The 23,496-nt window shown below is 43.0% G+C and overlaps 1 protein-coding gene across 2 annotated transcripts in view; it reads left to right on the top strand.

The window, feature by feature from the left end:
- Positions 1–23,496, top strand: part of ltbp1 (latent transforming growth factor beta binding protein 1) — a 108,713-nt gene that overhangs the window by 4,823 nt on the left and 80,394 nt on the right. For both annotated transcript variants that reach the window (XM_029520884.1, XM_029520883.1), the window contains exons 2-3: positions 2,082–2,152; positions 15,049–15,409. In XM_029520884.1, the coding sequence (XP_029376744.1) occupies positions 2,082–2,152; positions 15,049–15,409 (432 nt within the window). The remainder of the gene's footprint in view (positions 1–2,081; positions 2,153–15,048; positions 15,410–23,496) is intronic.

Below are 23,496 nucleotides of genomic sequence, written 5' to 3'. Positions count from 1 at the left end.
TGTCATGAGATGAATGCTTTGCAGATAAAAGAACAGAGCTTGCATGACTTGGGTTTCAAATGTAGAGAGATATGTAGATGTAGATGTGTACCCATTTTGGCAGTTCAACTTAAAGTTGTTAAAGTTGATGGAGGCAAGCCAGTTGGAATTGATGTACTGTTGGCTGGTGTAAAAAGCACTATCCGTGATGCAGACAAAGTTGTGTCTCAGCTTCTTGAAATTGTTACATGTTAAAGTCAAGCTAGATAAGAGGTGACACTGTAATTTTTGGGACAGATATGTTTATATCTCTAACCAAGGCACCTGATGTGGTCATGATAGACAATGGATGACCTAACAGCAAGAACGCTGGTGTAGTCATTGTGATTCATTATAATGACTTATGATGCACCATGGTTTATACTGACAGAGGAGGAAGTTGGAAATCAGGAGCAGAATTTTTCCACCAGAGAAGAGTGAGCTGCAAAAGAGGTGTGTCTCCTTCGATAACATTATAGCTGATGCCATGGAAGGGCATTACTCACCTCCTATTCATCAAGGACATTGATTACTTATTGACTACTTATCCCTCACCATCAGGTCTTTAGTGTTGAACATGCTTGAAAATTGGTGTTTTGCTACAAAGCTGAACCAGGCCTCTTCACCCAAAGCTGATGAGTTGTAAGGTGGGGCCAAGTCACCCACAGTGAGAATGACTGGTCCATGGCAGGGAGATCGGGAAGTCCAGTGTCACTAAAAGAAAAGCTGAGAGTATGGTATACTTGGTGTTGGTGATTGTGGGGAGGTCTGAGGATCTTTTCCATGATAAAACTTGTATGTAGACAGATAAGTTCTAAAAGTGTTTAAGTCAAATAAAATGGCAAATTTATAATAGAATATCTGACAGTCCAAACGTGACTAATGAGATAACTAGTACATAGGGTAATGTAAGGTTGAAAGGAGAATCTTTGTTCCAGTTTGAGATCCTGGGCTTTGAACCAGGTTTTCCTTAAGCATCTTTACATTTGCTCCTTTCAGCCTACCTTCCATGCAGTCCACTCCCCCTGTCCCTTGTGCTGAAAACTCCTCTCTGCCTCTACCAGATTTCAGCAGTGGGATGGTGATTAGCTCCACAGTCTCATTTGTGTCAGTACATGTGAAGAAGTATGTGTCTGAGAAGTCAGTCTGACTTCAGACTCTGACTTCTCAGACTAAGGAAACAGTTTTTAGATAAATGTGATTTGTAAAGTTGATAGTGTTGTATGGACACTCTCTCGCACTTGCTCTTGCCCTCTCTGTCTTTCTCTAGTCTCTCTTTAGCTCAGGGGTTTCAATTGATGCACACAGATTGACCTGATGCAGTTGTCTGGGTTCTGTATTGAGCCTCATTTGGTCTCTTAAAGAAGTGGTGACTCATCCTTTTGACATGATGATGTGAGTTGTGAGTTCCCAGTTTGTTCCAGCCTCCAACATCCTGGCTCAATAAAGTCCCAAGGGACCTTTTCCAAACCAGATTCTTGTAGTAAAACTAAGTCAGTGAGATTGAGGTTGGCTCTGAGAGGGTAACAAACCTCCCCAATAAACACTACACCTCAGTAACCTCAGCATTGTAGAGACTTCCTGCCTCCCCAGTCATATTCAGTCTCACCAGCCCAGACCACATCTCATGAGTGCTGTGTTTGGGACGGCATTCAAGTCTGGAAAATATCCGGTGAGAAATGGTGGAGTCTGACAGATTTGTCCCAAAAATCAGATAACTATGGAGGAACATTTCGATGATGACGTGACTGGTCTCAAACCCTGTGAACCCTTTGGGCTGCAGTTAAACCACTGTAGTTGTCACAAAGTTCAGATGAAATATGGACTGTCGTGAAATGTCATGAAAGATGAAGTAAGCTCTAATGCATTCAGGAACTGCCTGATGTGTAAAAACCACACATAAAGACCAGTGACAGCCCAGCAAAAGTTGCATTAATAACTCAACTGAGCCACAGGAGAAGACGGGGAGGGAGAGGAAGTCTTCCATCAGTGTGTTTGTGTTCCTCCCCTTTCATGTGTGTTTCCGTGTGTGTCTGCTTGTTTAATCTGATTTCTGTTTGCAGGGTGAATGTCTGTGGAGGTCAGTGCTGTCATGGGTGGAGTAAAGCTCAAGGATCGCAGCGCTGCACCAAACGTAAGTTCTATATCTAAATGTCTCTAACCCCATTTTCACATTAAAATAGCAGCAACAATGGGAGGCAGCCAGAGAGCTCCATGATACTGAACACTGTTCTGTTTCTACTGTTATTCTAACTGTGATACTACAGGGTCTTGTATTACACTCCATTTTGTTTTACAGAATTTCTAAAATATATTTCTGAAATTGAACATTTTAGTGAAAGCCATTATTTTAAGAAACCTTATCTGTTAGTGTAGTTATCAGGAGTGGAAATCATTTGTTTTCCCTGTGACTGTGTGGGTTCCCCTCCAGATTCTCCAGCTTCTCCAGCTTCCTCCCACAGACCAAACACATTAACATTGAGGCAATATGTGACTCCAAAATGCTTGTAGGTTGGGAATATGAGTGTGAATGGTTGTTTGTCTCTATGTGTCGGCCCTTGATAGAAGAAACATTTTCCAGGGTGAACCCAGCTCTAACCCAATCTCAATTCAAATTGGCCCCAGGCACCAGGCCCCAAATGAACCCTTCACACATAAATGGTGGAAATATTAGATGGATGGGAATATTAAGGGAAAACATATTCCTCTCCCAATTATCATTAATACCAATAACCTTTGGGAGGAGACTGTCTACGCAGTTGTCTGTAGACTTCTTTTGTCTTTTACATAATGTTCTGCTTAACCAGCAGCAGCAGAGAGGAGGGGGGTCGGGCGGTGGGGTTGTCCTCTGGCTTCTCAAATTTTTGCCTATACTTCCCTTGAGAGGAAGAGCAGGCAGTGTTTAATGTCTGCTTTCTACTTGTCATTGTATTGTACTGAATCTGGGTAAATAAGGAGAGAATATATCTTTGATTTTAGCTGCAACATTAAACATTCAGCAGCTGTGGTGGCCCAGCAGCCTAGCAGCCGAGTTGTCATGGGACCACAATGCTTTCTTTTGCTGCAAGTGTCGTTGGGGTCTGATGGGTGAATCCAAAGGCAATGACCAGACACAGAAATGTTGATATAAATGCAAATGTCTCAACTATTATAAGTCAAATTGAAAATGTGAAAGTCAAAGGACATGATGTTTCCTGAGCTTTTATTTTGGCAACTTTGTCACCATTTTCAGTTGGCTGTCCAGACCAATGCATGGGAAAACAATTGAGAACCTCCAGAGTACCTCCTGATGGGGTCCTGAGTTCACATACACAGTTTAGTTTTTATACTTGTGTAAAATACATTGCTTGCTCGAGCATGGACCCACTGATGGCTCATCCCAGACCCATGAAAATGTTAATTTTAATAAAAAAATAAATCATTCATTGTTCTTTTTTCTTTAATGGTTGTGGCTACAGACTCTATGCTCAGCTAATCTAGTTAATACGACAGGAGTGTCATCAGGGTCTTTTTTTTTTTTTTATCTTTCAGCACCAGAGCATGCCAGAAACGAGTAAATGAGACAAAATGGTTTGCTCAAAAATGAGAAAAGTACGTAGTCAAAAACTAGCTTTTAGAGATTAATGGTCCCCCCGGAGATGTCTGTATGTGTGTCCCTGTGAACCTGGGAGCTATGTTTGGAGCTTTGTGCTCCTGGTAGGGCTTCTCATGGCAAATTGGCTTCAGGTGAGGGGCCAGACAAATAATGGTCCACCAAGACCCCATGAAAAACAGACGAAGAAGTAAAGGGACCCTGCCCAGAGGAAGTCTGAGACCCCCATCTGGAGCCAGGCCCAGATGGGGAGCCCACGTGCAAGAGCCTGGTGGCCAGGCCAGGACCGAAAATGTTACTTGGCAACTGCGCCTCTACCCTGTGGGCCCACCACCCACAGAGAAGACCGAGGGGGGTTGGGTGCACTGCTAAATGGGTGACAGTGGAGATTGGAGGTCTTGGCAGATTGGACCCTGGTGGCATAGGCTGGCGCTGGGAATAGGAATCGAAGTTGGTGGGGGACATGGAGTGCTACCAGTTGGATCTGGTGGGGCTTGCAGTGGCACAGTCAAGGCTCTGAAACCATGCACCTTGATAGGAGTGCACCTCAGCCCCTGGCTGAATGCCGCGTTGGAATTCACCCTGGTGGACAAGAGGGTCACCTCCCTGCGCCTTAGGGCTGCAGGGGGGAAAACTCTGTTTGTTGTCTGTGTGTATGCACCGAATGCCCTTCTTGGAGAACCTGAATGGGGTCCTGCATGGGCTCCAGTGGGGGACTCCATAGTCCTACTGGGAGACATTAGTGCACACATGGGTAATAATGGAGTGACTTGGAGAGGCGTGATTGGGAGGAATGGACTCCCCTCCCCAAGTGGTGCTTTGTTGTTGGACTTTTAGTACTAGTAATGGACTGGCCATAACAAACACCATGTTTGAGCATAAGGTGGCTCATAAGTGTACCTGGTATCAGAGCACCCTAGGCCGAAGGTCAATGTTTATCGTATCATCAGATCTTCGGCCGCATGTTCTGGACAGTCAGGTGAAGAGAGGGACTGAGCTGTCAACTGATCACCATCTGTTAGTGAGTTGGGTCAAATGGCGGGGGAATCCTCGGGACAGATCTGGTAAGCCCAAACGTGTAGTGCGGGTGAACTGGGAACGTTTTGAGGAGGCCCCTGTCCATGAGGCCTTCAACTGCCACCTCCGGCGGAGCTTTTTTCATCCCTGTGGAGGCTGCGGGCATCATCAAGTTGCTAAGGTAGTGTCTGTGTATATTTTCATTTACTGAGGTAGTCAAACAACTCCACAGTGGCAAAGCCCCTGGGATTGACGAGATGCGTCATGAACTCTTGAGGGCTCTGGGTGTTGAGGGGCTGTAGTGGATGACACGTTGCCTGGGGACGGGGACAGTGCCAAAAGAGTGGCAGACTGTTCCCACTTTTTAAAAAGGGGGACCAGAGGCTGTGTGCCAACTATAAAGGTATCACACTACCCAGCCTCCCTGGGAAATTCTACTCCAAGGTGATGGAAAGAAGGGTCAGGCTGATTGTCGAACCTCTGATCAAAGAGGAAAAATGCGGTCCGTCCTGGTCGTGGGAACAATGGACCAGCTTATAGTCCTTGCAAGGATCCTGGAGGGGGGCCTGGGAGTATGCCCATCCAGTCAACGTGTGTTTTGTGGATCTGGAGAAGGTATATGACTGGGTCCCCCGGGATGTTTTGTGGTGGGTGCTGCAGGAGTATTGGGTGAGTGGGTCACTTCTAAGGGCCATCCAATCTCTCTATGCCCTAAGTGAGAGCTGCGTTTGGGTATTCAGCAGTAACTCAGACTTGTTCCAAGTGAGGGTTGGCCTCCACCAGGGCTGTGCCATGTCACCAAACTAGGTGTAGTCATGGAGGAGAGAGGTTGCAGTTTGGGTGGCTCAGGATCGCATTGCTGATTTTTGCAGATGATGTGGTGCTGCTGGCACCATCGGTCTGTGACCTTCAGCTCTCACTGGACAGATTCACAGCTGAGCAGCAGGAACCTGGTGTATTGTCTACTTCAAGTTTGGAATGAGTCCCTACCCCAAGTGAAGGAGTTCAAGTATCTCGGGGCCTTGTTCATGAGTGGGGAGACCTTGGAGTGTGAGATTGGCTGGAGAATTGGAGCAGTGGGAGAGGTTTCTGCAGTTGCTGTACTGAACTGCTGTGACAAAAAGAGAGCTGAGCCACCAGGTGAAACTCTCGATCTTCAGGTCAATTTCAAAAGGTCAAAGGTCAAAGTAAACTTTATTATCCCCTAGGGACTATTTGTTGCACAGCCAGGAGTAAAAAATAAAAATATTTTGAACAACTCCAACCTCACACACGAACAAAATCACAAAACGAGACATAAAAGGACAAAGAGTTACAAGAAGCTGATCAGGAAGCCGATAGAAGCCGGGACAAATGAATTTTTTAATCTGTTTGTCCTGCACCTGGGTAGAACATATCTGCAACCTGATGAAAGCAGCTTGTACTCCCTGCACCAGGGGTGACTGGGTCTTCTTTGTGGCTCTGACCCTGTATAACAGGGAGAAATCTTCCAGGTTTGTGCCAGCAATTTTACTGCACATCCTAACAGTGCTTCAGTCTTTCTGTTTTTCAGGAGAAGTGACCCAAACCAGCAGATAAAACGAAGTGTAAAACTGGCTCAATAATACAAGAATAAAACATTCTCATGAAAACTTCTGAGATTCCGCTAAAAATACATATGCTGGTGGGCCTTTCTGCAGACAGCATCAGTATGGGAATCAAAAGTCAGTTTGTTGTCCAGTGGTGTCCCCAGATATTGTTGTATGACTAGCATTGGGGCTCGTTAGGATTTTAACGATTCTGATGTGTGTGTGTGTGTTTATATATAGCCAGTGGAAGATGAAAGGACATTTGGTAGGACCCCGTTTAATCTCACTTTCTGAGATATGTCTGTTAAAAAGTCAACCAGCCAACATATTGGTCCAAGGTCAGCGTTGTGGGTACTGGTAAAAAGTCGATCTGCTAAAATGTGAGGTTGGATGCAGTTAAACGCTGAGGAGAAGTCAATTAAAAGGAGCCGTGCTAAATTCTTAATGCCATCCAGATGAGCGAGGTCCATGTTTTAAAGGCTGCATGTGGCATCCTCAACACCCCTATTTGCCCTTTACGCGAACTGGAATGGGTCCAATTTAGCACGTGCAGCACCCAAGATCTAATCTTTAATGATTTGCTCAAAGGTTTTCATGATAAGAGAAGTTAGTGCCACAGGCTGAAAGTCATTAAGGGATTTCGGCACTTTAGTCTTGCATAACATGGGTATGTTTTACGCTGGGCTGTAATCTCGAGAGTATTTGCTTTACCTGGTGACGTGACTTGTTGCAGCCAATTGCAGTTGATATAAGCGGCGACAAATCCAAGATGGCTGTGAGGTACGGAGGCTAGTTCGGGGGAGTCTGAAGCTGGTATGTTTTAAAGTTCTTGGTTGGCTTTATTTCTGAAAAAAAAAAACAAGTCTCGAACTCCATGTACCCATTTATTAACTTGTAGGTGCATTATTGAGTACCAGATATTAAGCGGAGTTGGTGAGTGCATTTGTTTGCTATCATTAGCAACTAGCCGCTTTCATTGGTTGCATGGATGGTTAACATCAGGTTTTAACACTGGGTTCTCCAGTATTTCCTCTGGAATAAAAGTGTATTTTTTGTTATTACTTATATCTACATATGTTGATAGTTGAAGTCTTGTGGCATTTTAAGATATTTCATTGTACATGAAAATGTTTTCTTATTCAGACTGCAATTAGTTTTGAGTACAGTTTATTTATTGAAAGGGTTGATAAGTAAGAGAACTGATTTATTGTGCACATTATTCTGGTTATTGAACTCAGGGTCCTGTGTTCTATATAGGCCAGGTCCTCAAGGTTGGATGGCGAACTAAAGATAGGCCTGCAGCCCGAGCCTAAGGACTGCACCTCAACCCTGATTTCTACCTGCTCTGCTCGGGCCGGTAGGCGGCTCATAGTCAAAACCCTTGCCTCGCACTTCAGTTATTCTAAGGCCTTTTTGCGCATTTTCATATACTGTTTTCCCATAACTGAATTTTTCCCATGAGCTATTAAATGCACAACACATCTGTAGTGGATCTGTAGTATGTGAACCTGAGTCAGTGAACTAGGTTGGGTTATGTATGTACTGACCTTGGAATCACCCTCACCTATCGTCATGAGCAATGGGTCATGACCAAGAGAACAAGATCAGCGATACAAGCTACCAAAATGAGTTTTCTCTGCAGGGTGGCTGAGGTTTCCCTTAGAGATGGGGTGAGAAGCTCAGTCATCCAGGAGAGAGTCGAAGTAAAGTCACTGCTTTCCATGCAAAAGAGTGGTTTTGCGTGGGAAGGAGCCAGCTGAAGTGGTTTGGGCATCTGACAAGGATGCCAACAGGGGGTGTCCCTAGGGAGGTGCTTCGGGCACATCCAACTTGTAGAAGACCTCAAGGAAGGACTCAGTACCAGGTTGAGAGATTATATCTCCTCACTAGCCTGGGAGCGCCTCAGCATCCCCCAGTCAGAGTTAGCCAAGGTTGCTGGGCAAAAGGAAGTCTGGGGCTCCTTGCTAAAGCTGTTACCTGACTTTGGATAAGCGGTTGAAGATGGATGGATGAATGGATGGATGGATGAACCTCTGCTATAGGACATCTGTCCACTTCACAACAGTATTCTGAAATGTTCTCAGGGACTTGGTGAGGAGCTAGTACCTCCAGAAGGAACTACTTGTTCACTCTAAGATGGATTCTTCATGGGTTGGATTCTGGGTAGACTCAAACTAGATGATGGGATGGCTGTCCTGGAAAAAGCCTTGGGATCTTCCACCTAGAGCTGTGGTGTGTGTTTGCATTACCTTGCCCAGCGCTGTGCCACAGTTACCCCAGTTAAGCTGGAAACTGTAGAGTTTCAGAGTGAGGTCAATCTGTCTAGTCTGTTCAATCCTCTGGTCTATGAGATCAGGCTTTGTGTCAGTTGTTTTTTCCTCCATTTAGCACCTGTTAAAGGCATTTTCTTTTAATACTTACAACTTGGATATTTGGTTTATTTTCTGATTGGCTCAGATCTTCTCTGCTGATTGAATGACTGACTGATTGGATACCAGAGCTCTACAGAGAAGCCTGAGAGAGAAGGATGTTTTGTTTTTTGTTTTGCTTCTTTTCTGGGTAGCAACAGTTGACAACATGTGGTCTGCTCCACAAAATGATTGAGGAGGGACATTCCAGCTCCTCCTCCAGACCAGGTGAAGTCAGACATCAGTGGATTATTACATTACAAGGCAAAATAGTGCTTTGTCAGATCTCCTGATGTCAACATATATCTCACAGACAGAATGTATTTATAATTGGGATTTACTTTACTTCCCTGAGTAAAAGCAGCCAAAGCATCTCTCTTGATGAGAGATGTTCAAAGTAAACCCTGAGTGTTGGCTCACCCCACCCGTCATATCAGATCTCTGGGTTGGCAAAGTGCCTGAAGTCTGTTTCTGACTCTAGAAGTACAAACCCTCAGGCGGCAGCATCTCACTTCACATTAACTGTCGATAATTAATTTATTAATTTCATGATGAACATGATAGCAGATACACAAGTCTGTACTCAGTCAAAGTTTGTTTCTGAGGAAAGCTCTGCCACTCTGGAGGAGTAGACTGAAGTTGATCTGATGAAGATGAAGAGGGTTGAGTGTAACTACATTTGTTGTGATCATTGAAAAAAAGTTAAAATTTTTATCTGCTGACATATAAACCTATGTGTCAGTATCTACACGTGTTCAGGGGGTTCCATATAAACATCAATGGGATGTACCTACCTGACCAAGTACCACTGCAGGGTAATGCACATTTAGCCTGAAACTAACTGACATGACATGCATGGTACTTTTGGGTTGAAATCACTCACGCATTCACTCCTTTATTTCTCCTCTATCCAGGGAGTTCTCTGTAGAGAAAAAACACTGAGCTCATCAGTAACTAAAATAGACTGTTGGTTGTATTCGCTTGCTTTGGTAATTCTTACCCTGAATGCAGGGTAAGACCCAGTCAGTCTGGCAGTGACTGGATTAAGAAACTCTGTTCAATAAATATTTCTTCATGTATTTGTGGACAGAATCATTTAATATGAACATTTGTTATTTGCATGTTATAATAATAATATCAGAACGTATCTCTACCTTTGTAGATAGATACCTAGTATCTCTGTCTACAAAGGTGTTTTTCTTTCTTATTCAGGTCATTTTACATGTCAGTGTACGAGCATCTGTCACCTTGCTGACTCAGAGAGTTTGGTCCTTATTGCTGATTACAGCTTGTTACTGTGTCCATCAGCAGCACTGTGACTGGAGGGCTGCGGAATGCAGACGAACAGTGCCCCACGCCTCAGTTCATATACCAAGGGGGAGTCAAGTTGATTTAGACAGGACTCTGTTGGGGTCCTGTGTCCATATGATTTCCACACAGACCCCATTTAACCAGAACTGCAGACACAGGCTTTCTGAATTAGTTTCAATAATTTGATGATTTCCTGCTTTTTAAGTCAATATATTATTGCAGGTATTGATGTCATGGAGTCTTCAGCTGTGGTGTCATTGCCGACAAGAGAGGCTGGATTTCTTTGATAAGCTCAATGCTGTTGCTCAGTGTCATGTTTACTGCTTTTCCTTTGTGGCACTGAAAGGCTACTAGCAGAGGAGGAGCAAGAACATATGAGATATAAGGCCAGAAAAGTACAAGCATGTGGTGTGTGCGTCACCGCTGTCGTCACTAATCTTCTTAGGAAAAATGTGTGTTGACTACTAGGAAAGACGCAAACATGTAAGCTATGAAGTATCTTCTTGAATCTGCTTTATCTACACAAAGACGACACAATTCCTTAACTCCTCTGTACATGTAGAGTTAGTTGAGCTCCCACATTGAACATGACTCATGCTTCACCTGTGACCTCATGTTTTCATATTTTTGTTCATCACTGGTGAAAACCACACAGTAATAGTATGAGGTTGGATCCTGGTTGCAGCTCATTTATGAAATGCTGTTTCTCTCCTGCCAGGCTGTTGACAGTGAGAAGTGGAGTGGCTGTTAGGTGCCATCTCCTTTCTGCAGTTTAAGACTGGGTTTGTCGAGTTGACAGCCTTTTGATCTGAGGCAGTTGAAAAGTTAGGAGTAAGAGTAAACTTAGCTTCCCTTAAGGGGACATCTGTCTTGGGCCCAGTGCTCAATTTCCTTGCTTCACAAGAAAACACATCACAGGAAAAATAACTTCACAAAAATAGTAGCATTGCATAAAATATCCACAAATCACTACACTTCACATTGGCAACACAGAGATGTACAAAGAGGCTGGGTCATATAATTACTATATAATACTATTCTATTACTCAGCATAGTGCTGAATGCTTGGTGAAGTGGGTCAACCCACAAAATGTGAGGTCACTGAGTGGGCTGTCCTAGGGGACAACCCTTTTAAGTACAATGTCCATGGTGAATTTACCCACAGAACACAAACTCCTCTGACTCTTTCTGAAACAGAATTGGTTGCGTAGGCAAAGGAAATGCTCTCTGTCTCTCTGAAGAGACTCCTGATTGGCCAACTGTTATAGGTTAGGTTCAAGAGAAGGGGCGGATGTCTGATTTATTCTCAAAACAATTGATGTGCACTGATGACTGACTGACTGTAATATTCTGAATTTGAGTTGTCTTGTATGTGAAGTAGTTGTTTATCTTGTTAGAGTAGATTCTGTGAATTATTTTGAATTGCATGATGCTTGATATAAGGGAACCTCAATGCTGACATTCATGGCCAGTGGAAACATACGTTCATCTCTCACTCAGTGGATTATTGAGATCCTCAACAGACATCTTATCAGAGCTAATCTGAGCCGCAAGAGCCAGGAGTGACTCAAATAGTGTGGAATTCAATACCTTATATATCCATGTCTTATCTTCTCTCCACTACCTGCTTCTAAATTCAGGGAACATCTGTCGCAGCCACATGCAAAGTCGCACAGACTGCAGCAGTTACGCAGCAGTTTTCTGTTCTCCATTTTGGTGTTTTGAAGGCATCAAGGCTGTGACACAAAGGAAGTCATTATACCTCCCCACCACACACTCACACACACCCACATTATTTTTAACTCTTGCAGACCGGCACACACTGAGGTGTGGGTGTGGTGCCACTCCCTGTAAAAGCACACTTTGATCAAAAGGCACAATGTCATGTATATGACCCATATATCTCCCCAGCTAACAAGTAAATTAGCATCACTTGGGATGTCATCCCTGTTGGAGCACAGAGTGCTCATGGAGAAGACCTCAGTCTCAGGGTGGTAGAGTGGTAGAGAGTAACTATACACAGAACAGATGGCAACCCAGTCCCAGGTCAGAGAGGGTTGGGGTGGGAAGTCTATGTGTGTCGGGGGTGAAAACTATTTACACTCATTGGAAAAGAAAGCATGAAGAGCTTTGCTCCAAGTGGAAAATGAGGTGTGGGGTTGTTTCAAAATGTTTACACAACTCAGTTCTGAGGGGGGAGAGACAGCAATGAGGCCATCTTTGAGGTAATCCTGTGGGGAGGAGGGGTGTAGCCAAACTTAACATCCATGTGGAGAGAAGACACACATGCTGATGTTTGACTAGTTATATTATTGGCCCACCTACAGAGGAGGATGTGAAGGCAGAGAATTTTTGTGGACTCCCAACTTTAGTGGGCACAAACATGTTCCTATTGGAAGATGTTCATGACAGGGTCAGCTACATGAAGGTAAGAGCAGGGAAGCCCATACTGTTCCAAAGCTGACATAACACAGAACGACAAAGCCGCTCATGAGACAGAGGTTGATGATACTTTGAATTATGACAACTCAGAGAAACTACACCACCACTGTCGGAAATGCAGAGCAGATTTATGTAAAATCACTAGTGGGAAGAAATTAGCTCTACACTTCAACGTGGTAGTCGATGGCAGTGGTTCTCAAATGGGGGTACTCATGCCCCTGGAGGTACTTGAGTGCACTCTACTGTATGTTAAAAATTTCAATCAATTCAAAAGTCTTTAAAATGGTTTAGGGATTTTTTTTTTTTTTTCAGAAAAAAATATTTACAAGGGGTACCTTACTGAAAAAAAGGTTGAGTACCACTGGTCTAAGGGACCAGTTTACTTTACCAACCACACACTAGTGGTCTTTAGAGGAACTGTAGCTTTTCACTCCACAGTTCTGGTTTTACCTTTTTTAGCCTGAGAAGCTGTGGCTTGCCATAAAATTATGCCTCATTTAGGGCGTAGCCTCCTTGATTGACAGGTGAGCTTATGCTTGTACAAACATAAACCGAAGTCTCAGGTCCACACATAGCCCCTCTCTTTGCCCATTTTTGGATTAGCTGGGACTTAGAGGCAGCATCAGGATGCCAAGCCTCAAAACTCTTCACCCTAACCCATTGATGGCTTTTAATATATAATGCAAAAACTTATGGTAAATGGACACACTAAAGGGTGGTGCAAATAGCTTGCAGTCATTCAAGACACAGTCATATATATTGAAGATAGCATAGCACATAGTTGGACAGTCTCTTCTTAAAGCCTTTCCTTGTTACACCCAGTGATATGTTTCATGCAACTGTTCATACACTGTCAGACTGCACCATCATCATACAAGGGTGACATCTGTATGCACTTGTCTGAACTGGGGCTTTAATAGAAGGCTTAGTATATGGCCACTACAGCACATGCTTTTCATTAGCTGCTATATTTCCCTTCATTAATCATTTTCACAAATGTCAAATAAGCTAATTAGACTACCAAGCTAAGCGTGCACACACATGCACGCACACCCACACATCCTAGAGCAGCTTTCTTTCTGGAGACCCATCCTTTCTATAATGCCTTTACTAATCTTAACCATTACTACTTTACCCTAACACTAGGTCTTAGCCACAGTCCCCACAAAGCTGCCAGACCCCACAAGTATGCACACCACATACACAAACAGACGTAAACAAACACAGTGGTTTCAATAATGTGTATTGTCTGAAGGTGTGTGCGCGTGCATTTTATGTCTCTACAAGATGACTTCTGGAGAGCCTCACTGCATAATTGAGAACTAGTCTATGATGTGTATGAAGGTAACTGTGTGCATGCAGATGTATGCCATCTGTCATCATCCTTTGTATGGTTATATTAACATATTTAACATATTTGTGCATGTATTTACAGGTGTGGACAGAAGCAGAGAATGTAAAACTCTGTCTGTGCCTGTGAGACAATACCCCTCCCCCACTACCACCCCTCACCCCCTCATCATCTACCTGCAGAGGACTGATCTTTTTGTAATTACAGGCTCTTTGTTGCTCCCTTGTGCAGATGCACAAATACCTGCACACACATGCATATGAATATAATTTCATACTTTAGTTGCATCCACTAAATAAGAATGGGACAGCTGGGTTGGTGAATCATATCACTGTTCATTGAAAAATGTATGTCCTATGTTTTTAGTTTATTCTTTGTGTATATTTTTTTATTTTATATTCCCGCATTTATTCACATTCTAGGTTGAATTAACAAGTGACTGCAAAGATCAATGCTTTAATGTTAGTCCTCTACAGTTCCAGAGCATGGCCAAGATTGGGCTTGAGCCTTTGTAGTACAATAGCTACTGTATTAGGGGCCCCTCACCATCATACTATCGAACCAATATCCCAGACAGACTGAGGCACCATGAAGATGAAAATCTATATGAAATAAACTATCAAAATTGTAGTGCACATCTTTTATATTGCAAAAACGCATCATTCTGTTTGTATTGTGTTCATGATGTGAGCACTGATGGATCTCTGTGTGTCTCCATGTGTAGTGATGATTTTGATTAGAATCTTCTAACCAGCTTGCTGTGATCAATGACTGGAAAGTGCTGCTAGCTGAGCTCACACTACATTTAGAATGAAGCACTGTGTCAGACCCCCTTTTAGAAAACGTGTCTGACCCTGTTAAACCTTTGCTGAACGACAGGTTTCTCTCATGCCTGTAGTTGTGTTTAATTGATCTAGTGGTCCAGGCAGATGATTAATCAAGGATTTTCTTGTTTTGTCCTCATGTGTTTCCTTATCTCTTATTGGTTCATCTCTTATCTCTTCATCTGTTGGTTAAACCTCTACCGGAGGCCACATCATTATATCATTGTGCAGGAAAAGGGCAGAAAGGACAGGGATGTGCTGGGTGGGATATTTACTGTATTTCATTTATATTTATGAAGGTGTTTGTAAAATAAATACACCATAGCATCTATAGATACAGATATAAATGAATAATGGGAATTGTCAGTGCGCATTCAAAATAAGTTGCATCCAGTGTATCCATATGCTTGTGTCGATAGTCCTATCTTTGTGCTACATTTCAAGGTCATCCCTCATTCTCATTCTCTGTGTCTCTCCTTCCTCTTCCTCTCTCCTCTGCCTGGGTCTTGTGTTGTAGCCAACTGCGTCCCTCAGTGCCAGAATGGAGGAATGTGCCTGAGGCCTCAGCTGTGTGTCTGCAAGCCTGGCTCAAAGGGGAAGGCATGTGAACAGAAGACTGGGTCCACACACTCCTTCCCAGCACCACCTGGGAATGAACCCACCAATGGGCACAGCAATGGTCCCACAAATGGACACACCGCTGATTATAATAATGGACACAATGTCGTACCACAACGGCCCATACCTCAACAAGTGGCTCCCAATGGTTATGCTTCTGCCCCTGCACAAGCAACCAATATGGCTCAGATGAAACTAACCGTCAAGCCGGGCCCCCAGCTTGTGCGACCACATTACATTCAGCAACACATCCAACAGCAGTAAGTACTATCCTTTGTTTGTACAAGGAAAATGCAGCTAACCTGCTAACCAACTTCAAGTATAGTTTCACTAAATATCTTTCACTGAAAATGATGGAGGTAACAATGCGTGGTGAGAAACAAATCGAAACAAATGTGTGATGACTCAAACTGGCTAATCGTGATGCCCTTTTTTTGGCCTTTTCTGTCTTTATTAGATAGGACAGCTGAGTGACTGGAAATGAGAGAAAGAGAATTGGGAGTGACGTGCGGTAAATGACAAATGGAACCGAAATAGTATCGCCAATGAGGACCTTGTAGCATTATGTTTATGGGGCACAAACTTTATCCACTATGTTATGGGCGACCCATGTGATTCCCAATTTACACAGCAGAGGACAGAATCTACTTTTGAGTTCACTTGTTCAACGTCACACATCACTATGTGGTGAGGTCATAAGTAACTGTCAGTTATTGGTTCAAGTGGAACAAGAGACATGGTGTCAGTAACAACTGATTTTGAAATTGAGGATGCACAGACCAGTTTAAAGTTGGAGGTGTGGCAGCATTTTCTGTTTAATTTGTTCAATAAAAGAAACTGTGTTTTGTAATTCCTCATAATTTAAATGTATATATGTTTTTTTTAAATATGCATTAATTGCATTGTTTGTGTTTTGCTGTTACACGCTGTCTAAGAAATGTTATGGTTTTTGTTGGTTAATTAACCATAACATCACTTCAAAGGCAGATCCCATAGAACAAAGAATTTGAGGTGTCACTCAGGAATGCCTTTTTCGGACCCCAGCACTCAACAGCATGAAGGCCCCATTGCATCTGAAAGAGTTCTTTTTTTTAATATTCTTCCGTCACTTCGACTGCCTTTTTGAGGACTTTAGCATACCCAGACAGCATTTCAGGAATGTGTGAAATTTTGCAAAAATGCTGTTCACAATATGGCTCAACAGCGTCAACTTGAAAATTAAAGAAATTGAGCCCTTGCTCTAGATTTGACCCACATACATACCATGGCCAGACACACAATAAAGTTTAACCCCGTAACACAGAAGATTCCTATTTTTCACCTCTTCAACAATAAAGGGCCAGAAAATGTCCTGTCTGTAAGTGCTTTAGTCCCTTAAGACACTTTTAGACACTTAAAATCTTCAATATCTGGCATTTTACAGTATGTCAAAAGTGTGTATTAACAGTTAACAATGAAGGAACAGATTGGCCAACTGAAATTGTAATTTGAAATTCTGTTGTGTGAATGTGCTGCGGATGGTACGCTCAGTGTAGAAGGGTTAATCTAACTCAAACAGTAAGTCAGCCATTTTCACTTGAATTTAAAATTTTTGCCCATTTTGCCACAGCGCGTACTTTAGAAAACTCTCCCCACTGAACAAACATGTCAGCAGTGAGACCCAAAGTGTACGTTACCAAACATATCACAGATATTGTTGGATTTACGTGATATTTTCATGCTATATTTTCTGCATTGTACACTACCACATGGGCTATTGGATGGTGGCTCTTAGTTGCACAGGTGTGCAAGACCATTCATTGCTGCCTGAGCACTCTAACATTTAAAAACATTATTTAAAATAATCATGGAAAACAATAAATGCTTTTAATTTGACATTTATATTTCAGACAGTTCTCATAAAGTAAAAATAAGTTTACCTTCCTTGTCACCAAGATTCAGAAACCCAACAAAAGCAAACACTTGGCAATGCCAACTCAACTGCTCAGGTCGGGCGAGAGAGGGGGAAAAAACAGCAAAGTGTCGATTCTGCTCTCAGTCCAGCATTTGTGTCTGAGACCCCGGTCTTTTGCTGTTTTATCTTTCAGGTGATCCATTGTCATGAAACTGTATTTTAGGGCATCCCTGGGAGTAATTCTCATGATCCAGATATAGGCAACATTTTGTGAGATGTAAAGGTCTAAAATGCTCTCCTGTCCCCATATGCAAGTTCATTTTCTGTTGATGTATAGTTCATTGTTAAATCCCTTAAATTCTGTGCAGAGTTAAAAGGCCTTTTGTAAACTTCTGGCTTGTCACCAGTTACCTCCACATACTCTTCTAATGTCCTTAGTCTTCACACTTTGGAATCATCTCAGATTAAATTAACCTAGCTGGATTGTCCAGCAAGTGTGTGGTGGTTGTCTGGCTGGCCCACCGAGTAGGTAATGGTTTTCATCCAGTGATATGGACCACTGCTTGGTAAGAGGTTCGCACCAAAGTACATGAGTGCCATGAGACAGCCCACCCCCCACATATCAATATATTTGGACAAGGGGTCTCCAGGTTTAATTCTGGATTTCTGACTGACTAAGCTTGCATCATCATGCCAACTTCCTTTATGCTAGTTTGAAAGGCAAATCCAAAGGGCCTCTCAAGTGACCAGTGACTAATAGTAACACAACAGATTTTTCTGACTCAGTGGCTTGATCAGAGAGAGTTGTGGTATCTGAAATTGTCATTGAATCTTAAACTGTTCCTCTTGTCTGGGTCAAAAGCACTGACTTCCTCCAAAATGACCACTTCCCTTTCAATGAAGTTATCTTTGTTGCCTTCATGTATTTAGATATTTTTGGAGGTGTGTAAGTCCAAACACTTCACTACTTTGCCCCTCCATTGAAATTCATTGAATATTTGGTAGCAGATGGTATTCCTTTGCTATATCTTGTTCCTTTCCTTTATCTTAAGGACGTGCTTGTGCACAAAGAAGAACTAAGACATAGTATCAGTCAGAGAACTGTCATGGCTGGAGCGTGGGACCCAAGAACTGACCACAGAGACTAGTAAACACACAGGGATTTTAATAATGATCAAACTGAAGGCAGGGAGGGAGTGGTTGGGTCAGGGGGGAGAGTTCCAAGGAAGGAGGGAAGCAGCTGGAGTCCAGAAGCGGAGGTAGTGCATGAGGAGCAGGATCAAGTGAGCTGAGGCAGGGCAGCGGCAGGGGGAGCAGGCAAAACTAGGGTGAACAGGAGAGAGCAGTTAGACACAGCAAGTCTTCACAAAGGCAAAAAGTTCAAGAGCAAACTGTTCGAGACAAAGCCTGGCGTTACCAAGCACGTAGCGGATCTATCTGGCATAGAGTTGGAAGATGAACCACGACTTTATACTGCAGCTGATTGATAACAGGTGTGCCAAGACTCCACCACTGGCAGCAAATCTCAAGACCTTGAAGATTAAATGTTATCAAAACCTCTTTTGCTCATTGTACCTGCTCTGCAAGGTAATGCTGCAAATTTCTCTGTGTCGCCATAACACAGGAAGTCCTTATTGTACTCCGGGCATTCATTGTCCAATCAGCCCCCAAATTTGGTATGCATGATACAACTCCCAATCTGAACACATCTACCTTTCAGTACTTACTCATATTTAGAGCAGCATTAACTGGACATAGGAAGATATTTACAGGGTGTGCTCTCAACATCGTGCAATACAACATGACATATAATCGGATTGCATTCTCTAACTCCAGTGGACACTAATGAGTGTTGCACGTGTATCATCCACAGCGAAATGTTTTAGTTATTAATGTGGATGGACCCCGAGTTGCGGGCCTGTTCATTGCCGCTTGCAGCTTTATTTCTTCTTGATTCCATAAAACACCAGAAGAGAAAAAATTTACATCAATCGCTTAACTGGTCCTGTTTGGTCAAGATCCAGGTTTCTTTCAACACTGTTGTGTTTTCTTACTTAAAAAGTTCCCCAACTTTTGTGGTTTTTAACCCAAACCATAATCTTTCCAAAATCAAATAAATCTGTGCCTTAAATCAGTGGTCTTCAACCCCCTGGGCCGTGGACTGGTACCGGGCCGAAAAAAAAGAATAAATAACGTATATACTGTATATTTGTTTTTGAAGTGTATCTTATTTCGAAGGCATGTTAAATGTTACCAGAGCGACCAGAGAGTTTTAGGGGGCAGAGAGGATGTTACTCATGCTAATAGGGATGAGTAAGTACACCGCTATTTGTATCTGTTAAACCATCTACATGATCCGTATCCGTATTTGTACCCACAAGGGCAGGGCTGGAAGTGAAGTGAAACCGGAAGTGGGTGTGGTTTGTACAAACATTTATTTTTAAGGTAAGAAGAACAAACCAGAAAAAAACTGACCCGGTGAAGAAACAGTGAGAAGGAGAAACGTGATGAGGGCTGCATGCAGTTCTGTCTTGTCACACAAGCACCGCTTCTGTTACGAATCCAGTTTTTACTTCATAACCACATAAAGTGGAACAGATTTAAAATGTTTAGTTTATAAAAAGCTATTTTGAAATAATCGATCAGGTAGATGTATGTCACCTCTGGCCATTCAGTGGGATCATTTCTCCATAAAAATTAAGGCAAACACAAGGGACAATGAGTAAGAACCACAAATGTGAGTTTTTCATTGTACCGTTTTTTGCTCCAGTTCAGCTAGCGTGTTAAAATAATCGTGGCATAATCTGTTGAAATAATGTTTTAAGCTAACTACTGGACTGTGTATTTTAAATTGTGACACTGATAGTTTTCCCCTCCAGTGGGTGTGACTTTCAGAGTATGACGCATTGCGCTCTGTCTCTATCACAGGACGCCCTGAGGAGGATTTACCTTCAGCCCGAGCACGAATATTGACTCATATTACTCTTGTGGGACTCATACTTGTTAAAATTGCTATATCCGTACCGGATACTCGTTTGAGTCAAGTATCCGGCTCAACCCTAGCACGAGTACACAGTGGATTCACTTTTATTCACTTGTATATTTAGAAAATACCAATTTTTTGCTGGTTAGGATTAGGGTTATTATTTTAAATTAGTAGTATTTATCTGCTACACCTTAAAGGCTGGTCCATGAAAATATTGTCTGACCATAAACCAGTCCATGATGCAAAAAAGGTTAGGGCCCACTGCCTTACATGACTGACAGGCTGACATTGTCCTAACAGGCCACTTCCTCATTTTATTGTGGCAAATGTCTTTTTTCTTTCCTTCCTTGCTGGAGTTCCTCAAGGATTAGTACTGGGACCCCTCTCTGGAATCTGCACCACCTACTTGTGCCCATTCATGTCTTTGCATGTTTTCTCACGTCGCTAATATATCACCACTTCTTGTCTTATCCACAGGGATGAAGCAATGTCCACTTCAGCTAACCCTCTCAAAGTGTGAAATCCCTCTTCATCCCTCTTTATAAGTTTTTTACATGATAATATTGATATCAAATATCCTCTTTGTCCAACCAACCAATGTCAAAACCTGAAAGTAATGTTCAAAATTGAACTATCCTTCTTTAACGACAATGCATTAAATTTTTGGTCATGCTGCTTTATAAGACATCAGAAGAACCTGGCTTTACCTAACTTAACTTCCTACCTCTTGATCCACACAATGGTTATTTGGATTATCTTCAGTGCTACAGAGGCAGATTATAGATGGAAGAGAATGTAGTAGCCTTTCTGGTCTTTGCCAGGGGGTTATGCCATTCAGCTACTCGTGGATCTAAATTGGCTACCCAGGCCTTTTCACGGCATAGAGCATATCATATATCTGCTAAACACCCAAACACGTCTAACTATACACTTTTTGTTAACTTCTTTATTTAGCAGCTTGAGTAGCCAGAGCACCTGAATTCTAATGTACCTGTGTACAATGGCCAATAAAACTCTATCATAAGCCTTTAAAATAAATCTAGTACTTGGTTTCCTCAATGTTGACATTTAATTTGTGTCCTCTCTTTCCAGCTGCTTTGGATAAAAGTTGTTACTGGGAACCTGTCCAATTGGTAGCCATCAGCAGCAGCTTACCATTTTAGTTTCAGCACTGTGAACCATTTTTTTACTGACATTTAGCTTAGCTTACCTTACATTACACAACAAGATCATACAATTGTGCAAATTGTCTGTTTCATATTTGAATGGGTTAGGGTTATTGCCCCCATGTTATTGCCTTCTTTTGTCAATACGTGTTTGCGTTGCCATTTTAGTGAGGTTCAGCAGATAGATGTGGGAAAGAAGAGAGCTTGTGCAGGTAGAGGATCAGTGCTAATGATGACTTAAATGCACAGGATGTAACACTATTTTAAACAAAGCAATAACAAAATATATGTGGTGTAGGGTAATGCCATGAAGTTGCTAGGGATCGTTGGAGTTAGGGTTAGGGTTAGTGAATCATCGCCTTCAGCATCTCCTGGTTTGGATTCCTACAGTGCGATAGGTTCTGTAGGCAGGGGGCCCTCCTATCCCACTCCTACGAGTGCTTGCTTGGGTGGTTAGGTGGTCGCTGTTTCCCCCCTGGAACTTTGGGGACCGTGGCGTGCCAAGTGGCTTTGGTGTGTCTTGTTCTCCTGCACACAGGGTGGTGGGCCTGGGGAGCCGGGGCCCTTGACCCAACTGGGTCCTGGTGATGGTCTCACTCATATTTAGGGAATTTGCACATGCATGTCTGGTTTCACTTGCTAGCTTGTGTTGGGTCACATCATGAAGAATTGATGAATCCTGCCTAAAATGAGCTGAGCTGTTCTTTAATCCCATCACTATCTATCCTATCTTCGGCCCGGCTCCTCTGTGGGGACACTTTCACTTATCTGGTCTTAATCCAGAGTGAAGTGGCAGGAAAAGCACAGCATCCTTCACTCCACCAGTTCCTACCAGCTCCACCTGCTTCCCTTCCCCTGTCCATCCTTCTGCATCTTCTCTGTCTTTCATCCCCCTCTATATTCACTGAGGTGTAGCACTGCCCTCCCTGCCACACACAAAATAAGTGGGCAAGGGCCACTGGCCACTGCCACAACCAAAACAGCCATCTGGGGCAGAGCATCAGGCACCACAGCCTATGCATATCAGCCCAATGCTTGTGCCGAATTTCAATGTTGTAACACAGGGCTAATAAAACCCAGTGAATTAGGTACTGCTTGTGGCCGTACATCTGGGTCAGGAAGACAAGTGGTTAATGATCAGTGTACACTGTCACCAGTAACGTACTGGATCTGGCGTAAAAGTGCTGTAATGCAAGTAACATAGCCATTGTTTCTTTCACATTGGTTGAGTAGCTTAACTGATACTTCTTAAACTTTGCAAAAAAAAAAAAAAAACACTGGCTGTGGAATACTGTCAGCATCGTCCAGGAGCAGCAAATCTAATCAGATTTATTTATATAGCACCAAATCCTAACAAAGTTACATCAAGGCACTTTACATATAGAGCAGGTCTAGACCAAACTCTTTGAAAAATGATTTAAAGAGATCCCCCGATGAGCAAGCATTTGGCGACAGTGGCAAGGAAAAACTTCCTTTAAGAGGCAGAAACCTCAGGCAGAACCAGGCTCAGGGGGGCGGCCATCTGCCTCGACCGGTTGGGTTGAGAGAGGGAGAGAGACAGAGAGAAATAGCAAGAGAGGGGGGGGGGTGGGGGGGGTAGTGTAGGGTAAGAATGAGAGCAGGAGAGGGGGATATTCAAAACAGGTGTAGGCAGGAACATGATGCTGCATGAAGTTCATGGAGATGAGCTGTAGTATGGAATTCATGGGGATAATGGAGCAGCAGGCGTTGCAGGAACATGGGATGGCCATGAGTCACCACCTGCAGGGTGAGGAGAGGGAGAGAGAGGAGAGGAGCTGGGAGAGACAGCGACTTCAGGAAAACACGGTTGGTAAATACAGTACACATGCTTAGATCTGGGAGAAATGGGGATTTCTAAGAAGCGTGGTTATTGTCCGTCCCGCAGCAGCCTAGGCCTATAGCAGCATATCTAAGGAGTAGATGGACTTTAACATACAGAAAGGTTTTAAGTCTGATCTTGGAAATTGCTAAGGAGTCCGCCCCCCGGACCGATACTGGAAGTTGGTTCAATAGAAGAGGAGCCTGATAACTGAAAGATCTGCCTCCTGATTTACTCTCTCAGATATGATGGAGCTTGGCCATTAAGAGCTTTATATGTTAACAGGAGTATTTTAAATTCTTCTCTTTATTTTACCAGCAGCCAATGAAGAGCAGCTAACACAGGAGAGATGTGACCTCTTTTCCTAGTTCCTGTTAATATTCATGCAGCAGCGTTCTGAATCAACTGAAGGCATTTCAGAGATTTGTTTGGACATCTAGATAGTAATGAGTTACAGTACT

Source organism: Echeneis naucrates, chromosome 15 (assembly GCF_900963305.1).
Source record: "Echeneis naucrates chromosome 15, fEcheNa1.1, whole genome shotgun sequence".
Taxonomy (NCBI): domain Eukaryota; kingdom Metazoa; phylum Chordata; class Actinopteri; order Carangiformes; family Echeneidae; genus Echeneis; species Echeneis naucrates.
The sequence above is the reverse complement of the archived record's forward strand: the minus strand, read 5'-3'. Positions and strand labels throughout refer to the sequence as shown.